The sequence below is a fragment of the Trachypithecus francoisi genome, unplaced genomic scaffold (genome assembly GCF_009764315.1).
Source record: "Trachypithecus francoisi isolate TF-2019V2 unplaced genomic scaffold, Tfra_2.0 Lachesis_group3, whole genome shotgun sequence".
NCBI classification, from domain to species: domain Eukaryota; kingdom Metazoa; phylum Chordata; class Mammalia; order Primates; family Cercopithecidae; genus Trachypithecus; species Trachypithecus francoisi.
In genome coordinates this window covers 133991534-134012709 of record NW_022681468.1, presented here as the reverse complement: position 1 = coordinate 134012709, position 21176 = coordinate 133991534, and the positions used below count along the sequence as shown (strand labels likewise).

The following is a 21176-nucleotide window of genomic DNA, read 5'->3' as shown; positions in this document are numbered from 1 at the left end:
TCTTTGCTGGCCCCTGCTGGTGCTTTGAAACAATCCATTTAGCTGTTTGATATCTATAAAGAAATATAAACCAAGCTGTACATTTCTTTATATAAACAAAGTGCATACTTGTTTACATTTTTGAGAGCTAGCCCTGCCCTAGAGGTGGAATTACTCAGCAGTGCTGATAAAGCTTCCACAGTAGAGAACAGTTGACTGTTTGTCCTTTTAGAGGTTGTGATTTTGTATATATTTTTTCTGCTTTGTATTTATTTAACCTTTATTTTCAGTTTACTAGGTAATAAAAATTTAATATTTTAATTTCTCTCCCAAATGCCATAGACCAGGGTTGGTATTCTATTTGAAAGAAACAAATTTATTTTTAAATAATACTCTAGGGTATATTTAAACCCCTTACCTAAATTTTATAGCTGGAACTCCAGCAATAAATATATACTGGCTCATTCATAGGAAAGTAAAAGGTAAAATAGTTCCGTTGTTTATACCACATGCTGCTACACCCAAGTTGTATTTTTCTAAGTAAGTTTTTTTTTCCTAAGTAAAAGCAAATATGTAAAACATACTTTGTTTTAAAAAAACTGCTTAAGATAGATCTGTTTTCGATCAGAATTTTCTAAACAGATATTCAATCAATTAAGACACAACAAAACAGAATTATGGGAATTTACTGAATTATATTTGACTAGAATGAAACAGCATTGTATTTTCAAATGTGTACAATAATTGGAAATTTAGTAATACAATTATTATGTTATTTTGGTTTTGTATAACCTATCTCCTTTAAGATTTTACAGACTTCAGTCAATATTCCCTTAACATCTTTTTCGAGACGGAGTCTCGCTCTGTTGCCCAGGCTGGAGTGCAGTGGCCGGTTCTCAGCTCACTGCAAGCTCCGCCTCCCGGGTTTACGCCATTCTCCTGCCTCAGCCTCCCGAGTAGCTGGGACTACAGGCGGCGGCCACCTCGCCCGGCTAGTTTTTTGTATTTTTTAGTAGAGACGGGGTTTCACCATGTTAGCCAGGATGGTCTCGATCTCCTGACCTCATGATCCTCCTGTCTCGGCCTCCCAAAGTGCTGGGATTACAGGCTTGAGCCACCGTGCCCGGCCAACATCTTTTTCTTTTAAATAAGGAGGAGTCCTGTTTTACTCTGCCTTCAAATGACCTCAGCTTTCTTTCTGGGATTAAGTGTGGGGTCTAATAACTCAAAGAATGAATCCCTTCTAATAGGCTAATCATTGAGATCTAATTGTTCATGCCTGTGGCCTACAACTTCCTGGAAACAGGAAAAGCTCCTCTGATTATTAACATATAAAATAACGAACTCCAAGTATTTGGCCAGATAAATGTCTTCTCTTTGGTAAGCTTCACTATAAGCATCAGTTCCACGTCCCCTAACTAGATTTTAACTTTCCGGAGAGCATGGACCATAACTACACAGTTCTTCTGAGGCTCCTGAGCTTGTCCTGGGCACAAAGTAAGCACCAAAAGACACCAGAGAGAAGTCTGGATGGATAGATGGTGTCACCACAGGCACTCTGAATGCCTGACGCTTTCTTTCAGGATTTTTGTTATTGTTGTTGTTGAAGTTGATCCAGCTGTCACTTATAAAGAAATATCAAAAAGCACTGCAGGTGGACAAGAAGGAATGACGTTTGAAAAATTTACAGAGAGGGTTTCAGCCAAGGAAAAGTAAGGTAAGAGAATCACATGCACTTCCTAGCACTCTAGTCTGAGTTTAAATTCTAGGGAGGCTGAACAGTTTGCACTGCTGGCTGAGGTCTGAACATAGGATCTATACTGCTATTACAGCAGTTGCATGGGAAATCAGGGAACTTGCTATAAAATGTAGTTCCTCAGTCCAGCAAATACCAAATAGGAGTGTTAACCCTAACCTTAAGAGTAGAAGAACTGGAGGGACATGGCAGCCCTCATCTGGAAATAATCCATGCACGTCCTACATAGAATTGCATATTTTGGAGTGAAACTTAACTTCAATCTATGAGGACAACAATATTTGCCCTGCCTATCTCATAAGCATGTTGTGAGGATAAAATGAGACAGTGACTATGAAAATACTTGGAAAATTCTTTATCATGATACAAATATAAAGTGTTTCATAGATTGAAGTTAAGAACCCCACATTCTGAGTTGTTGGTTACTGATCATCTACACGGAAAATAATGTAATTATCTACATGGTATGGATAGCCTCTGGGTAATCTTAATCATTGACTGAACTTTGAAGGCCAAAGTCAGCTGCGGTGGTTAATTGTACGTATCAACTTCGATAGGTTATGGTACTCAGTAGTTTGGTCAAACACCAGTATAGACATTGCTATGAAGACATTTAGACATGATTAGCATTTACATCAGTAGACTTTGAGTAGAGCACATTGCCCTCCACAATGTGTGGGGGTCTTATCCAATCAGCCGAGGGCTTTGAGAGCAAACACAGGTTTTGTAAGAAGCAGCAGCAATTCTGCCTCAAGACTACGATGTAGAATCCCTGCCTAAGTTCTCAGCTTCCTGGCCTGCCCCGCAGATTTCAGATTGCAGTTTTCACTATATACATATATAGTGTGGAAATATATATATTCATATATTATACATAATTTCATATATAAAATATATGAAAAATAAATAATACATAAAATATATACACAATCCATTGTTTCTGTTTCTCTGGAGAAGCTTCACTAATACAACTGCTAAATGTGAGAAGCACAGGGTCTCCACCCAGAATATAGGCAGCTCCTAAAACCAGTGGCTGAATGTGTACAGGTGTATGTCTTAGACTGGTGACCCAGCGCTAACTTTTGCATTGGTGGGTAGAATTTTTTTAAGGCACATAATTCTGAAATGTTCTGTCATTATTGCCACCACCACCACCACCATCACCATAATGAAACGACTATATTTTTTTTTTTTTTTTTTTTTTTTTGAGGCGGAGTCTCGCTCTGTCGCCCGGGCTGGAGTGCAGTGGCCGGATCTCAGCTCACTGCAAGCTCCGCCTCCCGGGTTTACGCCATTCTCCTGCCTCAGCCTCCCGAGTAGCTGGGACTACAGGCGCCCGCCACCTCGCCCGGCTAGTTTTTGTATTTTTAGTAGAGACGGGGTTTCACTGTGTTAGCCAGGATGGTCTCGATCTCTTGACCTCGTGATCCGCCCGTCTCGGCCTCCCAAAGTGCTGGGATTACAGGCTTGAGCCACCGCGCCCGGCCGAAACGACTATATTTTAAAACCCTCAAGTCTTTTTTTTTTTTTTTTTTTGAGACGGAGTCTCGCTCTGCCGCCCAGGCTGGAGTGCAGTGGCCAGATCTCAGCTCACTGCAAGCTCCGCCTCCCGGGTTCACGCCATTCTCCTGCCTCAGCCTCCCGAGTAGCTGGGACTACAGGCGCCTGCCACGTCGCCCGGCTAGTTTTTTGTATTTTTAGTAGAGACGGGGTTTCACCATGTTAGCCAGGATGGTCTCGATCTCCTGACCTCGTGATCCGCCCGTCTCGGCCTCCCAAAGTGCTGGGATTACAGGCTTGAGCCACCGCGCCCGGCCAAAACCCTCAAGTCTTAAAATTGGCTGGAAAACAATGATATAAGCCTACTCTTTCTTGAAAGCAAATATCACTTATATTACAAACGTTTTCCAGATGACTCAAGTTGTTTCTGCTTAATATTATACTTGTGTTCTTCACCCTCCATTTTCAAAGAGAAATTGCTAGGAAAATGGTACATTTTAAATTTAGTTGTGAGTGCCTCAGCAGAATAAAGACAGAATGACATTTATAACCACATAGGTCACTTGTTGCTATACAATCAGGTCTGTTGCTCCACCAATGGCTATAGTTTCTATAACATCTCAAGTCATCTCTATACCTCCCTTACCTGCTGAGACTAGCAACAAATCAGAGGACTAGAATGACACACACCACCCTGTTCTAATTATCTATGGCTCTTTGTTTTGCTGGTAAACCGAGTTTCTCGAGAAAAGCTGTATTTCCCATGCATAGAAGAGCATCTAACACAGTAGATATACTAAATGGTATATCTTAGCTAATACAAAATATATCATATCAGACAGCTACAAAGGCGTAAGTCCATGAATGTTAAATAACACTTTATATTTGTATCATGATAAAGAATTTTCCAAGTATTTTCATAGTCACTGTCTCATTTTATCCTCACAACATGCTTATGAGATAGGCAGGGCAAATATTGTTGTCCTCATTTTTCAAATGTGAGAAGGTATTTTTAGAAGGGCTGAATAAGTTGTTTAGGGTTACAAGCTCATGCCCCCAAAGAAATGCAGGATTATAATAGAATTTCTTAGTCCTTAGTGTGGGGATCTATAACAACTTTTTTTTTTTACCCCCCCCTCCCCAAGATGGAGTCTCACTCTGTTGCCCTGGCTGGAATGCAGTGGCGTGATCTCAGCTCACTGCAACCTCCACCTCCTGGGCTCAAGCCATTCTCATGCCTCAGCCTCCAGAGTAGCCGGGACTATAGGGGCGCACCATCACGCCCAGCTAATTTTTGTATTTTTAGTAGAGACAGACTTTCACCATGTTGGCCAGGCTGGTGTCAAACTCCTGACCCCAGGAACATCTCCTGATCCGCCCGCCTCAGCCTCCCAAAGTGCTGGGATTACAGGCATTACAATATCTTGATTAATGTATTATTTGTTTTTTTTCCTTTAGTTAAAAGTTTAACAAATTTTATTTGTCATATTTATCTATCTATAAATATCCAACTGTTAATATCAAACGCAATGCTTTTTTCTTCCAACCTATCATGACGCACTTTATAGTATTATATACACAGTAAATGCTCAAGGAATGTTAATTTGCTGATCAGTGTTTGACAAACAGCCATTCTGGCCATTAAGAAAGAGTCACACCAATACTAAAGTTACTAGCAAAACGGACCAGACAAGTAAGCATGGTGGAAAGCACAGATGTGAGCTGTCCCTCCTTGTAGACAACATGCAAATAACGCAAATAAAATAGTTCACCAATAATACACCCAATGATAAGGCAGAATTCACATCGGTATCAGTGGCAACAGGAAAAATAACAGTAATACCATGATCTGGCAATTCAACTCTAAAATGTATCTCTTAGAGATACAGTCAGAGATGTATATACGGAGACACAAAAATGTTTATCAATTGGTAAGAGCAATACTGGAAATAACACTAATAACACTAATATTAAGGAGGTTAAATACATAAATTATAGCATTATTATATTTTCAGAGTATAGAAAATTATGTATCATTGAAAGGTGTCATCACAGATCTCACAAATATAACATCAAGGAAAAAAGCATATCAGAGGGATGCCTACAGAGATATACTATTTTTATAAATTAAAAAATATGCAAAATAAACAAGGTGGGTTTTTGTTTTTTGGAGATAGAGTTTTGCTCTTGTCACCTAGGCTGGAGTGCAATGGTGTGATCTTGGCTCACTGCAACCTCCGCCTCCTAGGTTCGAGCAAGTCTCCCACCTCAGCCTCCCAAGTAGCTGGGACTACAAGTGCCCACCATCATGCCCAACTAATTTTTGTATTTTTAGTAGAGACAGAGTTTCACCATGTTGGCCAGCCTGGTCTTGAACTCCTGACCTCAGGTGATCCACCTGCCTCGGCCTCCCAAAGTGCTGGGATTACAGGCATGAGCCACCATGCCTGGCCAACAACAATGTCTTTTTTAGGGATATATATGTGTGTATATGTGATAAAAGTATTTTAAAAAGCAAAGAATGGAAAATACAACATTGAGGACAGTGGCTACTAGTGGAGGAAGAAAAGGAGATGCTACTAAGGAGGGATCTAGGGAGGGTTTCAAAGATTTTGGTAATGTTCTAGTTCTTAAGCTGAGTAATGTGTGTGTATATACATATTTGTCTTATTATTTAAAATATTTATATTATGTGAGCTTTTTTGTATGTATATTTCATGATTTAAAAACAAAACACACACACAACTCCCACAATATGAAGTTTCATTTGTTTCCATCTAGAAGGGACCAGCCTGGCCAACATGGTGAAACCCCATCTCTACTAAAAATACAAAAATAAGCTGGGCAAGGAGGCGGGTGCCTGTAATCCCAGCTACTTAGAAGGCTGAGGCAGGAGAATCGCTTGAACCCGGGAAGCAGAGGTTGCAGTGACCTGAGATTGCGCCACTGCACTCCAGCCTAGACAACAGAGTGCGACTCTGTCAAAAAATAATAATAATAAATAAAGGAAAACAGATCTATAGAGAGAGAGGGGAGAAAAAAGGAAAACTTTATATTCTTTAAAAAAAAGCAAAAACTCAGACATAAAACAAATAGCTCTGTAACTAACCATATTCGATAATCAAATCAGCAACATCTGTCACTCAGCCTTAAAAATTAGATTGCCAGGCTGGGCATGGCGGCTCACGCTTGTAATCCCAGCACTTTGGGAGGCAGAGGCAGGTGGATCATGAGGTCAGGAGATCAGGACCCTCCTAGCCAACATGGTGAAACCCCATCTCTACTAAAATACAAAAAAAATTAGCCAGGCGTGGTGGCATGCGCCTGTGGTCCCAGCTACTAGGGAGGCTGAGGCAGGGGAATTGCATGAACCCTGGAGACGGAGGTTGCAGTGAGCTGAGACTGAGCCACTGTGCTCCCGCCTGGCAACAGAGTGAGACTCCAACTCAAAAAAAAAAAAAAAAAAAAAAAAAATTAGATTGCCAGCCCGTGATAGTCTTCTTCAGCAGCAATAATGTACTTTTGCTTACTATGATGTTTATTAAAGATCTCATTGGCAATATCTTTAGTTGCTAGTATAATTATCACTTCTTGAGGGCAAAAAACATGAATGTAGTTTAACATTAAAAACAGACTTTTTTTTTTTTTTTTTTTGGAGACGGAGTCTTGCTCTGCCACCCAGGCTGGAGTGCAGTGGCCGGATCTCAGCTCACTGCAAGCTCCGCCTCCCGGGTTTACGCCATTCTCCTGCCTCAGCCTCCCGAGTAGCTGGGACTACAGGCGCCTGCCTCGTCGCCCGGCTAGTTTTTTGTATTTTTAAGTAGAGACAGGGTTTCACCGTATTAGCCAGGATGGTCTCGATCTCCTGACCTCGTGATCCGCCCGTCTCGGCCTCCCAAAGTGCTGGGATTACAGGCTTGAGCCACCGCGCCCGGCCTTTTTTTTTTTTTTTTTAAAGCTAGTTTCTTTGTTAGCTAAAAAATGAACAAAACTGTTTAATTTTTTTGGTGCTTGTAACTGATAAGCTTTGCACACATAACACTGTTTGTATACTTACCTGTTCAAATCTTACAGGTTTAAAATATAAATGTAAGCTGCTAAGAAGAGGGTTTGAGATTGGATCCTCAGAGACAAAATCAGGAAAAGAATAGGACTTTAAGATAGTCTTTAGGAATTCAGAAATCGGAACAATCATTTTATAAAAAGAATATCAGGTTTAAGTTTGCTTTTTGCTTCTGTAAGAGCTGGCCATCCTTGAGAAAACTTTATTTGCTCATTCCTTATCAGTGTAAAAAGGACAGATTTCCTCTGTAGAAGAGTGGGGATGAGAGAGTGGATAGGATGTCCATTGGATACGGGTAACCCTAAGAAAGGCCACTGTAGTAAGGAGGCGCAACTGAAGGATACTCTGGGCGAAGGTTCCCAGTGCCATGGACTCGGAACCAGGGGTCATGGACGAGTGAGAGGGAAGGCAGGACAAACAGGTTGATTTCTGTCCTCTCCTGTCACAAGAGGTCTTCAGTAAGGCCTTGTAATATGTTGGCAATCAGAAGAGGTGCTTGGGAGGAGAATGGAAAGGGATCAAGTAGCACCAGGAGGAAGAAAACAAATTCTATCTCCCTCACCATTTTGCGCAGAGTCTCCATAACCACCCCCAACCCGTCTCTCAAATCCCAGATTGCCTATCCACTTCCCCTGGCTGCTCTACTGAAACGTACCCTTACTTCATATTTCACACAAGCACAATATAACTTACCAATCGATTTTCGTCAAACACTTCAAAAAGAAGCCGGTGCTGCTGAGGATGAACCTAAGTAAGGAAAACACAATCTTTATTTAAAAACAAGTAAACATCAACCCACAGACACTGAGAAATAAATGCTTAAAGATGTTGCCATTTGATTGAGTGCGGTGGCTCATGCCTGTAATTCCAGCACTCTGGGAGGCCGAGGTGGGTGGATCACCTGAAGTCAGGAGTTCAAAACCAGCCTGGCCAACATGGGGAGACCCTGTCTCTACTAAAAATACAAAAATGAGCCAGGTGTGGTAGCATGTGCCTGCAGTCCCAGCTACTTGGGAGGCTGAGGCAGGAGAATCGCTTCAACCTGGTAGGTGGTGACGGCAGTGAGCCAAGATTGTGCCATTGCACGCCAGCCTGGGCGACAGAGAGACTCCATCTCCAGAAAAACAAAACAAAACAAACAAACAAAAATATGTTGCCATTTGCTAATCCTATTATTTGGAATGTATTTTAAATTACATGAAATAAGAGCAGACTAGTCATGTGTCACTCATTTTCTAGTAGTTTCACAATAACAACAAAGTGAATTTGGTTACTTATTTTTCAGATTTTTCTAATAGAACGAAAGGAAGTAAAAGAAAATTTCAAAAGATTACTTAAATGTTTGCAAATGCGCCGGGCGCGGTGGCTCAAGCCTGTAATCCCAGCACTTTGGGAGGCCGAGACGGGCGGATCACGAGGTCAGGAGATCGAGACCATCCTGGCTAACACGGTGAAACCCCGTCTCTACTAAAAAATACAAAAAACTAGCCGGGCGAGATGGCGGGCGCCTGTAGTCCCAGCTACTCGGGAGGGTGAGGCAGGAGAATGGCGTGAACCCGGGAGGCGGAGCTTGCAGTGAGCTGAGATCCGGCCACTGCACTCCAGCCCGGGCGACAGAGTGAGACTCTGTCTCAAAAAAAAAAAAAAAAAAAAAGTTTGCAAATGCTTAAAAATACAGACTAGATTTTGACATCTTATAATCACTTTTATTTTCTTGCTTTTTATTTATCAGTGTAGAGCGACCCAAAGTGGATATTTATTTTTCAGAAACTAGTGTTGTGAATCCTTTTATTATTGACTTAATAAAATCACATGTTGCTTTTACTATATAAAGTACATAGCAGTCAAAAGTATACACTGAGTTTTCACTTAACGTTTAAATTTTGTAGCACATGAATAAAAATTACAAGCAATATTTTATTTCTCAAAGCCAATGCTTTCGTTCTTATAGGAATGTTTCAATATCAAAATAAAAATCTATGTGACATCAAACAGAAAGGTAATCTTTAATACTTTTTTTGTACCAGAGTTTAAAATGAAGAAAACATATCCATATTTATGTTGATTTTTCCCCATAATACATATATTATATTGTACACTGTGATATCTTAAAACATTGGTGTACATGTCAAAAGTATTGGTAGAAAAAAGTCCTATACTTGTGACAAAGATTTCTAGATACCTAACTCAGTGTCCCCTTTTCCTTCTGAGAACATAATCCTAGTTTTACCTACAGCCACATTCCCAGGCTCACCACATTGGACACCTGTTGAGGAAACCATTAATTTTTGAAAATTGAAGTACAACATATATTCAGTGAAGTATAAAGTATACTAATGTTGGGATGCGGAAGAAAAAAGTATACTAATCTTAACTATACAGCTGGATAACTTTTTACATATGCATACTGTATCATATACAATATGCTTATGTAAAAATACATATACATACTGTGTATGTATATGATACATATGTATATATATTAAACCCAGATAAAGATATTGAATAATCTGTTCTATTTTATATATATTTTTTGTGAATGGTGCTCTCTGGAATTGTTTAACATGGAGACCCTGAATATGCCTATCTAGAAATTTATCCCTTGTACCTAGGGGCAACCAATGAAGCCAACCTAATGCCAGTCACTCCCCAGGAGAGCTTTTCAGAGGTGGCTGACTCAGCTGGGAGAGATGTCCCTTTTGCCCCTTGCATTTATCTTTCCTGTCTGAAATGTGGTTAGGATAGCTGGCACTCCTGCAGCCATATTGTGACCATGGAGTAACTGAGCATAGACATGCCAAACATAAGGCTAGACATCATGGGGATGGAAAAATAGTGTTAAGACGGCTAGATGTGCTGGTTCACACCTGTAATCCCAGCACTCCCAGGCTGAGGTGGGAGGATCACTTGAGCCCAGGAGTTGGAGACCAGCCTGGGTATCATAGGGAGACCATCTCTACAAAAATAACAAAAATTAGCTGGATGTCATGGCACGTGCCTATAATCCCAGCTACTCAGGAAGCTGAGGCAGGAGAATCGTTTGAACCTGGGAGGCGGAGGTTGCAGTGAGCCAAGATCGCACCACTGCACTCCAGCCTGGAAAACAGAGTGCAAACCTGTCCCTCCCTCCCCACCAAAAAAAAGGGTGGGCACGATGGCTCATGCCTGTAATCCCAGCACTTAAGGAGGCCAAGGCAGGCAGATCACTTGAGTTCAGGAGTCTATAACCAGCCTGGCCAACAGGGCGAAACCCTGTCTCTACTAAAAACACAAAAATCAGCTGGGTGTGGTGGCAGGCACCTGTAATCCCAGCTAGTTGGGAGGCTGAGGCAGGAGAATCACTTAAACCTGGGGCACAGAGGTTGCAGTGAGCCAAGATCGCGTCACTGCACTGTCCAGCCTGGGCATCAGTGTGAGACTACGTCTCAAAAAACAAAAAGAAAAGAAAAAAGAAAAATAGTGTAAGACAATCTTTTATCAAAGAAGATGTAGAAGAACTTTTGAGGAGATGTAACTGAGATGAGACTTGAAAGATGGGAAGAATTTAAATGAGAAGGTATAGAGAATATGCATGGCAAAGTCACATGAGAAAAGAAGGCACGGGGGCAGAATGAGCATGCTCTAAGGAAATGAGACTGACAATTTTTTTTTTTTTTTTTTGAGATAGAGTCTCACTCTGTCACCCAGGCTGGAGTGCAGTGGCTCAATCACAGCTCAGTGAAACCATGCTCAAGCAAACCTCCTACCTCAGCCTCCTGAGGGTCTACAGGCATGCACTACCACGCTCGGCTAATTTTTAAATTTTTTTTGTAGAGACAAGGTCTCACTGTGTTGCCTAGGCTGATCCTGAACTCCTGGCCTCAAGTGATCCTCCCGTCATGGCCTCACAAGAATATTTCTGTATTAGAGACTGGCAAGAAAAGTTTGGTTAGTTAGGGTAGAGCCAGGGTGGGGACACTGACATCCAGAAGAAGAGTTAAGACTTGATTGGTAGGGGGACCAAAGCAGTTTTAAAAGGAGACATGACATAATTTAGGTCACATCTGAAGATTATTTTGTCAGTGATGCACAAAATGAATTGGGCTGGAGAGAGACCCTGGTGTCTACAGGAGCTGGAGCCCTAGTAACTCATGCATGGAGTCAGTAGAGCTTTGCTCAGGATGGCCCCAGTGGGAGTAGGGAGGGAGACAGGGCTACAGAAACCATTTTGAGGAAAACCCTCCAAAGTATCAATGTCTATCAAAATACCTAGCAGACACTGCCGATGTTTAATGAATATTGCTAAGAAACTAATCTGCTGTCCTGGTTCAGACTGTAATTAATAGCTCATAACAGGATTCACTACCTCAACTATCTTTTTTTCTCCCCTCCTCACTCTGTTGCCCTGGCTGGAGTAGAGTAGTGCAATCTCAACTCACTGCAACCTCCGTCTCCTGGGTTCAAGTGATTCTCCTGCCTCGACCTCCCAAGTAGCTGGGAATACAGGGGCGTGCCACCAGGCCTGGCTAATTTTTTGTGTGTTTTTTTTTTTAGGAGCGACAGGGTTTCACCATGTTAGCCAGGCTGGTCTCGAACCCCTGACCTCAGGTAATCCACCTACCTCGGTGCTGGGATTATAGGCATGAGCCATCAGGCCTGGCCTATCTTATCTTTTTAATCTGTTTTTCTTACTGTAATTGGAGTTACTTACCTAGAAGACATTTAGGCCCTCTTTACACCCTACTTAAAAGTTGTCCCCAGTGGTCTAAATAACAAAATCCAAACGCTTGAGTATGGAATGATCCTTCACGATCTGAGTCCAATTTGCCTTTCTGGCCTTGTGTCCTATAAATGTCCCCCTGCCCAACCAAATATATATCTACCCTATACTGTAATCACACTGGAAACTCACTACTAACTGCTTCTTGCATTTTCTGATTTGTATTTCTGTGCACGTTAAGGTCTATCCACTTGCAACACCTTCTCCACTCTACATGTCTACACTGTGCTCATCATTCAAGCCCAGCTCAAATGCCAACCTCTCCCTAGAGCCTGACCTCCCCATTCACTACTACTCCTGTTTTCAAAGTAGTTGATCAGACTTACTGCATTTTTTCTTTTTATTAAAGTTAATTGGGCATATGTGTGATATCTCCCTACCGACTTATAAATACCACAAATGACTTATTCATGTTGCTTTTTGTATTTCAGAAGCACATAATAAATGTAAAAACATAGTTTAAAATGTGTAGTGAGAATACTAATTAAAAATTAGCAACCTGAACATAAACATTTATCTTCTCTCTTGGGAGATTCTATTTAAATCGTAGGCAATAGTTTGTAAAAGATATAAAACCATTACAGTAAAGAAGATGAGAGGGCCATCAGCAGCTGAGCAATTTCAACAGTTACCTAGCAGACAGATGAAGCGGCGATGGAAGTGATGATGGAGGGCAGAGGAAGCTGAAAACCACCGGAAGAACAGAGTGTCAAAGCAAAAGGGGCAACTACCCTAATGATAGAATGTCTCAAATACCACCTTCGCCTCTGGATGGTACATGTACACACACGCATGAGCACGCGTGCACACATACCCTCTTATTAGAGATCTTCTCTTTATGTCTATTTTCAGGAGGAGATTTAATGAAAATATAAGCATCAGATTTTTTTCCTTTTTTAAAAAAATTTATTTTAGTTTTGGGAGTACATGTACAAGTTGGTTCTATAGATAAACTGTGTGTCGTGGGGGTTTGTTGTACATATTATTTCATCACCCAGGTAATAAGCATAGTGCCCAACAGGTAGCTTTTCTATCCTCACCCTCCTCCTGTCCTCTACCCTCAAGCAGGCGCCAGTGTCTATTGTTCCCTTCTTTGTATCCATGCATACTCATGTTTAACTTCCATTTATAAGTGAGAACATGTAGTGGTTGGTTTTCTGTTCCTGTAAGCATCAGTTTTAATAGATAAAATATAAATGGTAACTAAAAATGTAACATGTAATAGTTAAATGTGTATGCATTTTACCTAGATAAACAACAGATGATTTTTCTATTTTATCACTGTTAAGTATGACTAGATTACCAGAGATCACGAACGTACAAATTAGAAAAACTGTCCTCAACTAGCCGGGCGACATGGCGGGCGCCTGTAGTCCCAGCTGCTTGGGAGGCTGAGGCAGGAGAATGGTGTAAACCCAGGAGGCGGAGCTTGCAGTGAGCTGAGACCCGGCCACTGCACTCCAGCCTGGGCGGCAGAGCGAGACTCCGTCTCAAAAAAAAAAAAAGAAAAAAAAAAAGAAAAACTGTCCTCAAAGGAAAAAGAGATAATTTAGGAAACAAAAGAAAAGAGTTTTAAAAACTCTAAGGAGTATCCTTAGAAACATTTAGGAATGTCTTGCATCCATAAAACAAAAACAAGATACTAAAAAAAGGAACTGGAAAACAAAAAAGAGATGCTGGAATGAAAATTGACTGTTGAATTAAAATAGAAGTGCTTTAAGAAAAATTTGTGGAAATCTCCCCAAAGGTAAAATAAAAAGCTAAGTTGTAGGGAAATGAGTGAAAATAAAAAAAGAGGATTTTTTGAACAGATTCAGTGAAAGAATGAACCCCTAATGCCCTAAAAAAGAGGTTGGGCAAATTATGGCTTGTGTGCTAAATCCAGCCAGCAATCTACTTTTTAATTTAATGGCTCACAAGATAAGAATATTTTTAATATTTTTAAATGGTTACATTTCAGATAGATATATAAATACCTATAACCATAACCTTGATTTTGCCTCCCAACCTACAACACCCAAAATATTTTACTATCTGGCCCTTTAAGAAAAAGTTCACTGACCCTTGTCCTAGACAATCACTGTATGTTATCTATTAACTTCTCTCATGTATCTAGAATGGTACTTGTTAAGATGAACCTTGGAAAATGTGAGAAAATACTCAAACCATTTTCTGATTCTGTGGTTCACATGAGGAATTCTGATTGAGAAGAACAGAAAATCACTCTAGGTGACCTTCCAGTCAACTAGCTGGAATCCCCAAATGATCATACAGAGGGAAGAAAATCATTAAAGAAATTATTCACACAATGTCCGAGTTGAAGAGAAACAGTATTCATTAGACTGAAATGCTTACTGATATGGTTTGGCTGTGTCCCTACCCAAATCTCACAGGAATTGTAATAATCCACATGTGTCAAGGGCAGGGCCAGGTGGAGATAACTGAATCACTGGGGTGGTTTCCCCCATACTGCTCTCCTGGTAATGAATAAGTCTCACGAGATCTGATGGTTTTAAAAATGGGACTTCCCCTGCACACACTCTCTTGCCTGCTACCATATATAATATGCCTTCACTTCTCCTTTGCCTTCTGCCATGATTGTGAGGCCTCCCCAGCCATGTGGAACTGTGAGTCCATTAAACCTCTTTCCTTTATAAATTATCCAGTCTTGGGTATGTCTTTACTAGCAGCATCAGAATGGACTAATCCACTTACCAAAGGCCTAACACAATGGACTTTTAAAACTGTACATACAAGGCATATCACTGTGAAATTTTAAAACACTGGCATAAAAATAATTATAAAAATTTTTCAGAGAAAGAGAAAGAAAGAGGGAGAAAAAAGGAACAAGTATCATATCTTTCAACAGAAATACAAAATACAATTGGAAAAGATGATAAAGCAATGTCTTCAAATTTCTGAGGAAAAATTATGTTTACGCAAGAATCCTATGAATGGCCAAACATAAGTTGGCTATGTATTCATCTATCATAGTTGGAAATCGACTTGGAACATGCATGCATGAACTTTTTAATAATATGGGAAATATGATCAGAGTAACAAACAGAAACAGTTAAAAAGTGGGTAGCAGGAACAGAAGGGAGGACAGAGCACTAGAATTTATTGTTTTTCATTATAAGCCCTTTTATACTATCTCATTTTAAAATTATGTGCAAATTCTTTCAAAAGATTTTTTAAAATTTGTTAAAGATAGAAATAAAACTATGATCACAAAAAACAGTTTATATGATGATATTTTAAGAAAAGGCAAAAGCAGAAAAAAAATAAAAATATCAGCGATAGACTTATTGAAAAAAGAGGATAACTATATTAGTCTATAAATGCATAAAACAACAGAGGAAAAAGTTGCCAAAAGAGTTTCCAATTTTCCAAAAAGAACAAAGGTGTTGATAAGTATATGATTCTATTGTGTTCATAAAGAACCTGAAGCAATATTCCTGAACATTCTGCCAGTGGTTGTGGGAACAAACAATACAGGTACATCTTTAAAATAGCTTTACTAGCTATAATGCACATAGCATACACTCTTCCCTTTGAAGTATACAATTCAGTGGTTTTCAATATATTCAGAGAATGTGCAAGCATCACCACAATTTTAGCACATTTTTACAATTACAAAATGAAACCTTGTGTCTTTTAACAGATACTCTTCATTTTCCCTCAACTTTCCCAGGAAACCACTAATCTACTTTCTGTCTCCACAGATTTGCCTATTCTGGACATTTCATGTAAATGGAATCATACAATATATGGTCTTTTGTAATTGGCTTCTGATATGGTTTGACTGTGTCCCCACTCAAATCTCATCTTGAATTGTAGTTCCCATAATCCCTATGTGTAGTGGGAGGGACCTGGTGGGTGGTAATTGAATCATGGTGGTTGTTACCTTGATGCTGTTCTCGTGATAGTGAGTGAGTTCTCATAAGATCTGATGGCTTTACCCGCATTGGCAAGACAACCCTCAGCCAAAAGAACAAAGCTGGAGGCATCACACTACCTGACTTCAAACTATACTACAAGGCTACAGTAACCAAAACAGTATGGTGCTGGTACCAAAACAGAGATATAGACCAATGGAACAGAATAGAGTCCTCAGAAATAATACCACACACCTACAACCATCTGATATTTGACAAACCTGACAAAAACAAGAAATGGGGAAAGGATTTCCTATTTAGTAAATGGTGCTGGGAAAACTGGCTAGCCATATGTAGAAAGCCGAAACTGGATCACTTCCTTACACCTTATACAAAAATTAATTCAAGATGGATTAAAGACTTAAATGTTAAACCTAAAACCATAAAAACCCTAGAAGAAAACCTAGGCAATACTATTCAGGACATAGGCATGGGCAAGGACTTCATGACTAAAACACCAAAAGCAATGGCAACAAAAGCCAAAATTGACAAATGGAATCTAATTAAACTAAACAGCTTCTGCACAGCAAAAGAAACTACCATTAGAGTGAGCAGCAACCAACAGAATGAGAGAAAATTTTTATAATCTACCCATCTGACAAAGGGCTAATATCTAGAATCTGCAAAGAACTTAAAAACAAATGTACAAGAAAAAAAATCAAACAACCCCATCAAAAAGTAGGCAAAGGATATGAACAGATACTTCTCAAAAGAAGACAGTTCTGCAGCCAACAGACACATGAAAAAATGCTCATCATCACTGGCCATCAGAGAAATGCAAATCAAAACCTCAATGAGATACCATCTCACACCAGTTAGAATGGCAATCATTAAAAAGTCAGGAAACAACAGGTGCTGGAGAGGATGTGGAGAAATAGGAACACTTTTATACTGTTGGTGGGACTGTAAACTAGTTCAACCATTGTGGAAGACAATGTGGCAATTCCTCAAAGATCTAGAACTAGAAATACCATCTGACCCAGCCATCCCATTATGGGCATATACCCAAAGGATTATAAATCATGCTGCTATAAAGATACATGCACATGTATGTTTACTGTGGCACTATTCACAATAGCAAAGACTTGGAACCAACCCAAATGTACATCAATGATAGACTGGATTAAGAAAATGTGGCACAGGCCGGGCGCGGTGGCTCAAGCCTGTAATCCCAGCACTTTAGGAGGCCGAGACGGGCGGATCACGAGGTCAGGAGATCGAGACCATCTTGGCTAACACAGTGAAACCCCGTCTCTACTAAAAAAAAATACAAAAAACTAGCCGGGCGAGGTGGCAGGCGCCTGTAGTCCCAGCTATTCGGGAGGCTGAGGCAGGAGAATGGCGTGAACCCGGGAGGCGGAGCTTGCAGTGAGCTGAGATCCGGCCACTGCACTCCAGCCTGGGCGACAGAGCCAGACTCTGTCTCAAAAAAAATAAAAAATAAAAAAAATAAAAAAAATAAAAAAATAAAAAAGAAAATGTGGCACATATACATCATGGAATACTATGCAGCCATAAAAAAGGAGGAGTTCATGTCCTTTGTAGAGACACGGATGAAGCTGGAAACCATCATTCTGAGCAAACTATGGCAAGGACAGAAAACCAAACACTGCATGTTCTCACTCATAGATGGGAACTGAATAATGAGATCACTTGGACACAGGGTGGAGAACATCACACACTGGGGCCTGTCATGGGGTGGGGGGAGGGGGTAGAGATAGCATTAGGAATAGCATTAGGAGATATACCTAGTGTAAATGAGTTGATGGGTGCAGCACACCAACATGGCACATGTATACATATGTAACAAACCTGCACGTTGTGCACATGTACCCTAGAACTTAAAGTATAAAAAAAAAAAAAGATCTGATGGCTTTATAAGGGGTTTTTCACCTTTTTCTTGACACTTCTACTTGCTGCTGCCATGTGAAGAGGGATGTGTTTGCTTCCCCTTCTGCCATGATTGTAAGTTTTTCTTTTGTTTGTTTGTTTTTGAGACGGAGTCCCGCTCAGACTGTCTCCCCGGTTGGAGTGCAGTTGCGCCATCTTGGCTCACTGCAAGCTCCGCCTCCTGGGTTCACGCCATTCTCCTGTCTCAGCCTCCCGAGTAGCTGGGACTACAGGCGTCCGCCACTACGCCCAGCTACTCTTTTGTATTTTTAGTAGAGACGGGGTTTCACGGTATTAGCCAGGATGGTCTCCATCTCCTCACCTCGTGATCTGCCCGCCTCGGCCTCCCAAACTGCTGGAATTACAGGCGTGAGCCACTGCGCCCGGCCCCATGATTAAGTTTTTTGAGGCCTTCCCAGCCATGCTGAACTGTGAGTCAACTAAAACTTTTTCCTTTATAAATGACCCAGTCTTGGCTGGAGGAAGTGGCTCATGCCTGTAATCCCAGCACTTTGGGAGGCTGAGGCAAGCAGATCACCTGCGGTCAGGAGTTCAAGACCATTCTGGCCAACATGGTGAAACCCCCTCTCTACTAAAAATACAAAATTAGCTGGATGTGGTGGCATGCACCTGTAATCCCAATCCCAGCTACTTGGGAGGCTGAGACAAGATAATTGCTTGAACCCAGGAGGCGGAGGTTGCAGTGAGCCGAAATTGCGCCACTACACTCCAGCCTGGGTAACAAGAGCGAAACTCTGTTTCAAAATAATGATAATAATGATAATTAAAAATAAATAAATTACCCAGTCTCAGGCATATCTTATGAGCACTGTGAGAATGGGCTAATACAGCTTCTTTCACTTATGTTTTCAAGGTTCATCCACGCTGTAACTTGAATCAGTACTTAATTCCCTTTTGTTGATGAATAATATTTCATTATATGTGTATATCTCATTTTGTTCTCAGTTGATGGACATTTGTGCTGTTTCTAATTTTTGACTATTATGAATAATGCTGCTATGAACATTGGTGCACAAGTTTTCTGTGCATATGTTTTAAGAACACTGTAAAATAAAAAGTGTAAAAAATTAAATGAATTAGACAAGTATTTTCATAAGCATAAAACAATATATGAATAGAAAGTATTCCAGCATTTTAACTTAAATGTTTTATGTCTTTCCACTTTATTTCTTTATACAAATAATTATCTCTAATCAACAAATATAAAATTAAATTGTAAATATATGGCCACAGAGAAAAAACCAAAACAGTAAAAAAGGATATATAGTGAATTATAAATCTCTGTCTTACCTTTGTCCCACCCCCAGAGCAAATACTGTAAACAGTTTCTTAGGTCCTTCCAGAATTATTTTCTAAAAATACTAGCTTATAAGAAAGCATTTAAAAAATTTTCTGGTTTTACACAAATAGTATATTCCTATATACAATTTTCTGCATTTTTCTTTTTTTTTTTTTTTTGAGATAGAGTTCAACTCTATAGCCCAGGCTGGAGTGCAGTGGCATAATATCGGCTCACTGCAACCTCTGCCACCTGGGTTCAACCGATTCTCCTGCCTCAGCCTCCCAAGTAGCTGTGATTATAGGCGCCCACCACCACGCCTGGCTAATTTTGTATTTTTAGTAGAGACGGGGTTTCACCATGTTGGCCAGACTGGTCTTGAACTCCTGGTCTCAGGTGATCCACTCGCCTTGGCCTCCCAAAGTGGTGGGATTACGGGCATTAGCCACCGTGCCTGGCCTTGTTTTGCATTTTTCTTCCTTCCTTTAATATAATCTGAAATGAATTATCTATAAAAACATATAAACCTGCCTCTTTTTAAACAGCAGATTAGGGTTTCATTGTATGAATGTATCATAATTTACTTACTGCTCCACTAGTGGGGTCTCCCGCCTTCTTCCTAGCTAAAAGAATTATGATTTTATTCAAATATTGGGTGACTATGTATGTCAGGGATAGACAGCAACTCCTCTCTCCCAGGGGCTGAATTTTGATTCCTCTAAGCCTTAGGGTAACACCATTTTCCTCACCAACAATGGGGTAGGAAATATGCACATTACACAATTCTGGCCCAAGGGAAAAAGATCCAGTCTTCTGGAGGGTCCTCTGGAGAAAGGTTCTTCACTTTTTTAAAGAGATTCTCAGCAAAGGCCAGCCGCGGTGACTCATGCCTGTAATCCCAGCACTTTGGGAGGCTGAGGCGGGCAGATCAGGAGGTCAGGAGATCAAGACCATCCACGCTAACATGGTGAAACCCTGTCACTACTAAAACTACAAAAAGTTAGCTGGGCATGGTGGCGGGCGCCTGTAGTCCCAGCTACTTGGGAGGCGGAGGCTGAGGCAAGAGAATTGTTTGAATCCGGGAGGCGGAGGTTGCAGTGAGTCGAGATCGCGTCACTACACTCCAGCCTGGGTGACAGAGTGAGACTCTGTATAAAAGAAAAAAAAGAGAGAGAGAGAGAGAGGTACTCAGTAAAAAGCTCTGCCTTTTCAGCCTCTGGACATCATCATGTCTTTGAAACTGCTATAAGTATCTGTGACCACAGAGAGCAAGCCAAGAGAATCCCACAGAAGCTGGGTCAGGCATGACTTCTTTCACCTGCTGCAATGACCAACCTTCTTCTATGCTTCTTATGATTAGAGCTAACCAGTATGCATATTGTGTAAGGCAGTTTTCGTTGTTACTTCGAGTCTATAATTTGAAGCTCAAAGCATCCTAAATGATACACTTTGTCAGAGGGGTCCCTCCTAAACCTCCTAGACTAAGTGATCCCCCATCCCTGTATTTACTCTCTGGTACCATTGTTTTCCCTATCATAATGCTCAGCACACTGGTAATAATTTTGAGTTACCTGTTCACACTGGTCCATACTAGACAGTAAGTTTCACTGAGGGTAGGGACTGTGGCCATCTCATTAACAAGCATAGCAAAGTACCTGAAAAATAGGTTAGAAAAATATCACACCAAGGCCGGGCGCGGTGGCTCAAGCCTGTAATCCCAGCACTTTGGGAGGCCGAGACGGGCGGATCACGAGGTCAGGAGTTTGAGACCATCCTGGCTAACACGGTGAAACCCCGTCTCTACTAAAAAATACAAAAAGCTAGCCGGGCGAGGTGGCTGGCACCTGTAGTCCCAGCTACTCAGGAGGCTGAGGCAGGAGAATGGCATAAACCCGGGAGGCGGAGCTTGCAGTGAGCTGAGATCCGGCCACTGCACTCCAGCCCAGGCGACAGAGCGAGACTCTGTCTCAAAAAAAAAAAAAAAAAAAAAA

The 21176-nt window shown here is 40.9% G+C and overlaps 1 protein-coding gene across 1 annotated transcript in view; it reads right to left on the bottom strand.

Moving 5' to 3' along the window:
• The window catches only part of NEDD4 (NEDD4 E3 ubiquitin protein ligase), a 177920-nt gene that overhangs the window by 100555 nt on the left and 56189 nt on the right, over nucleotides 1-21176 (bottom strand). The window contains exon 5 of the mRNA XM_033190033.1: nucleotides 7992-8045. Coding sequence (XP_033045924.1) covers nucleotides 7992-8045 — 54 coding nt within the window. The remainder of the gene's footprint in view (nucleotides 1-7991; nucleotides 8046-21176) is intronic.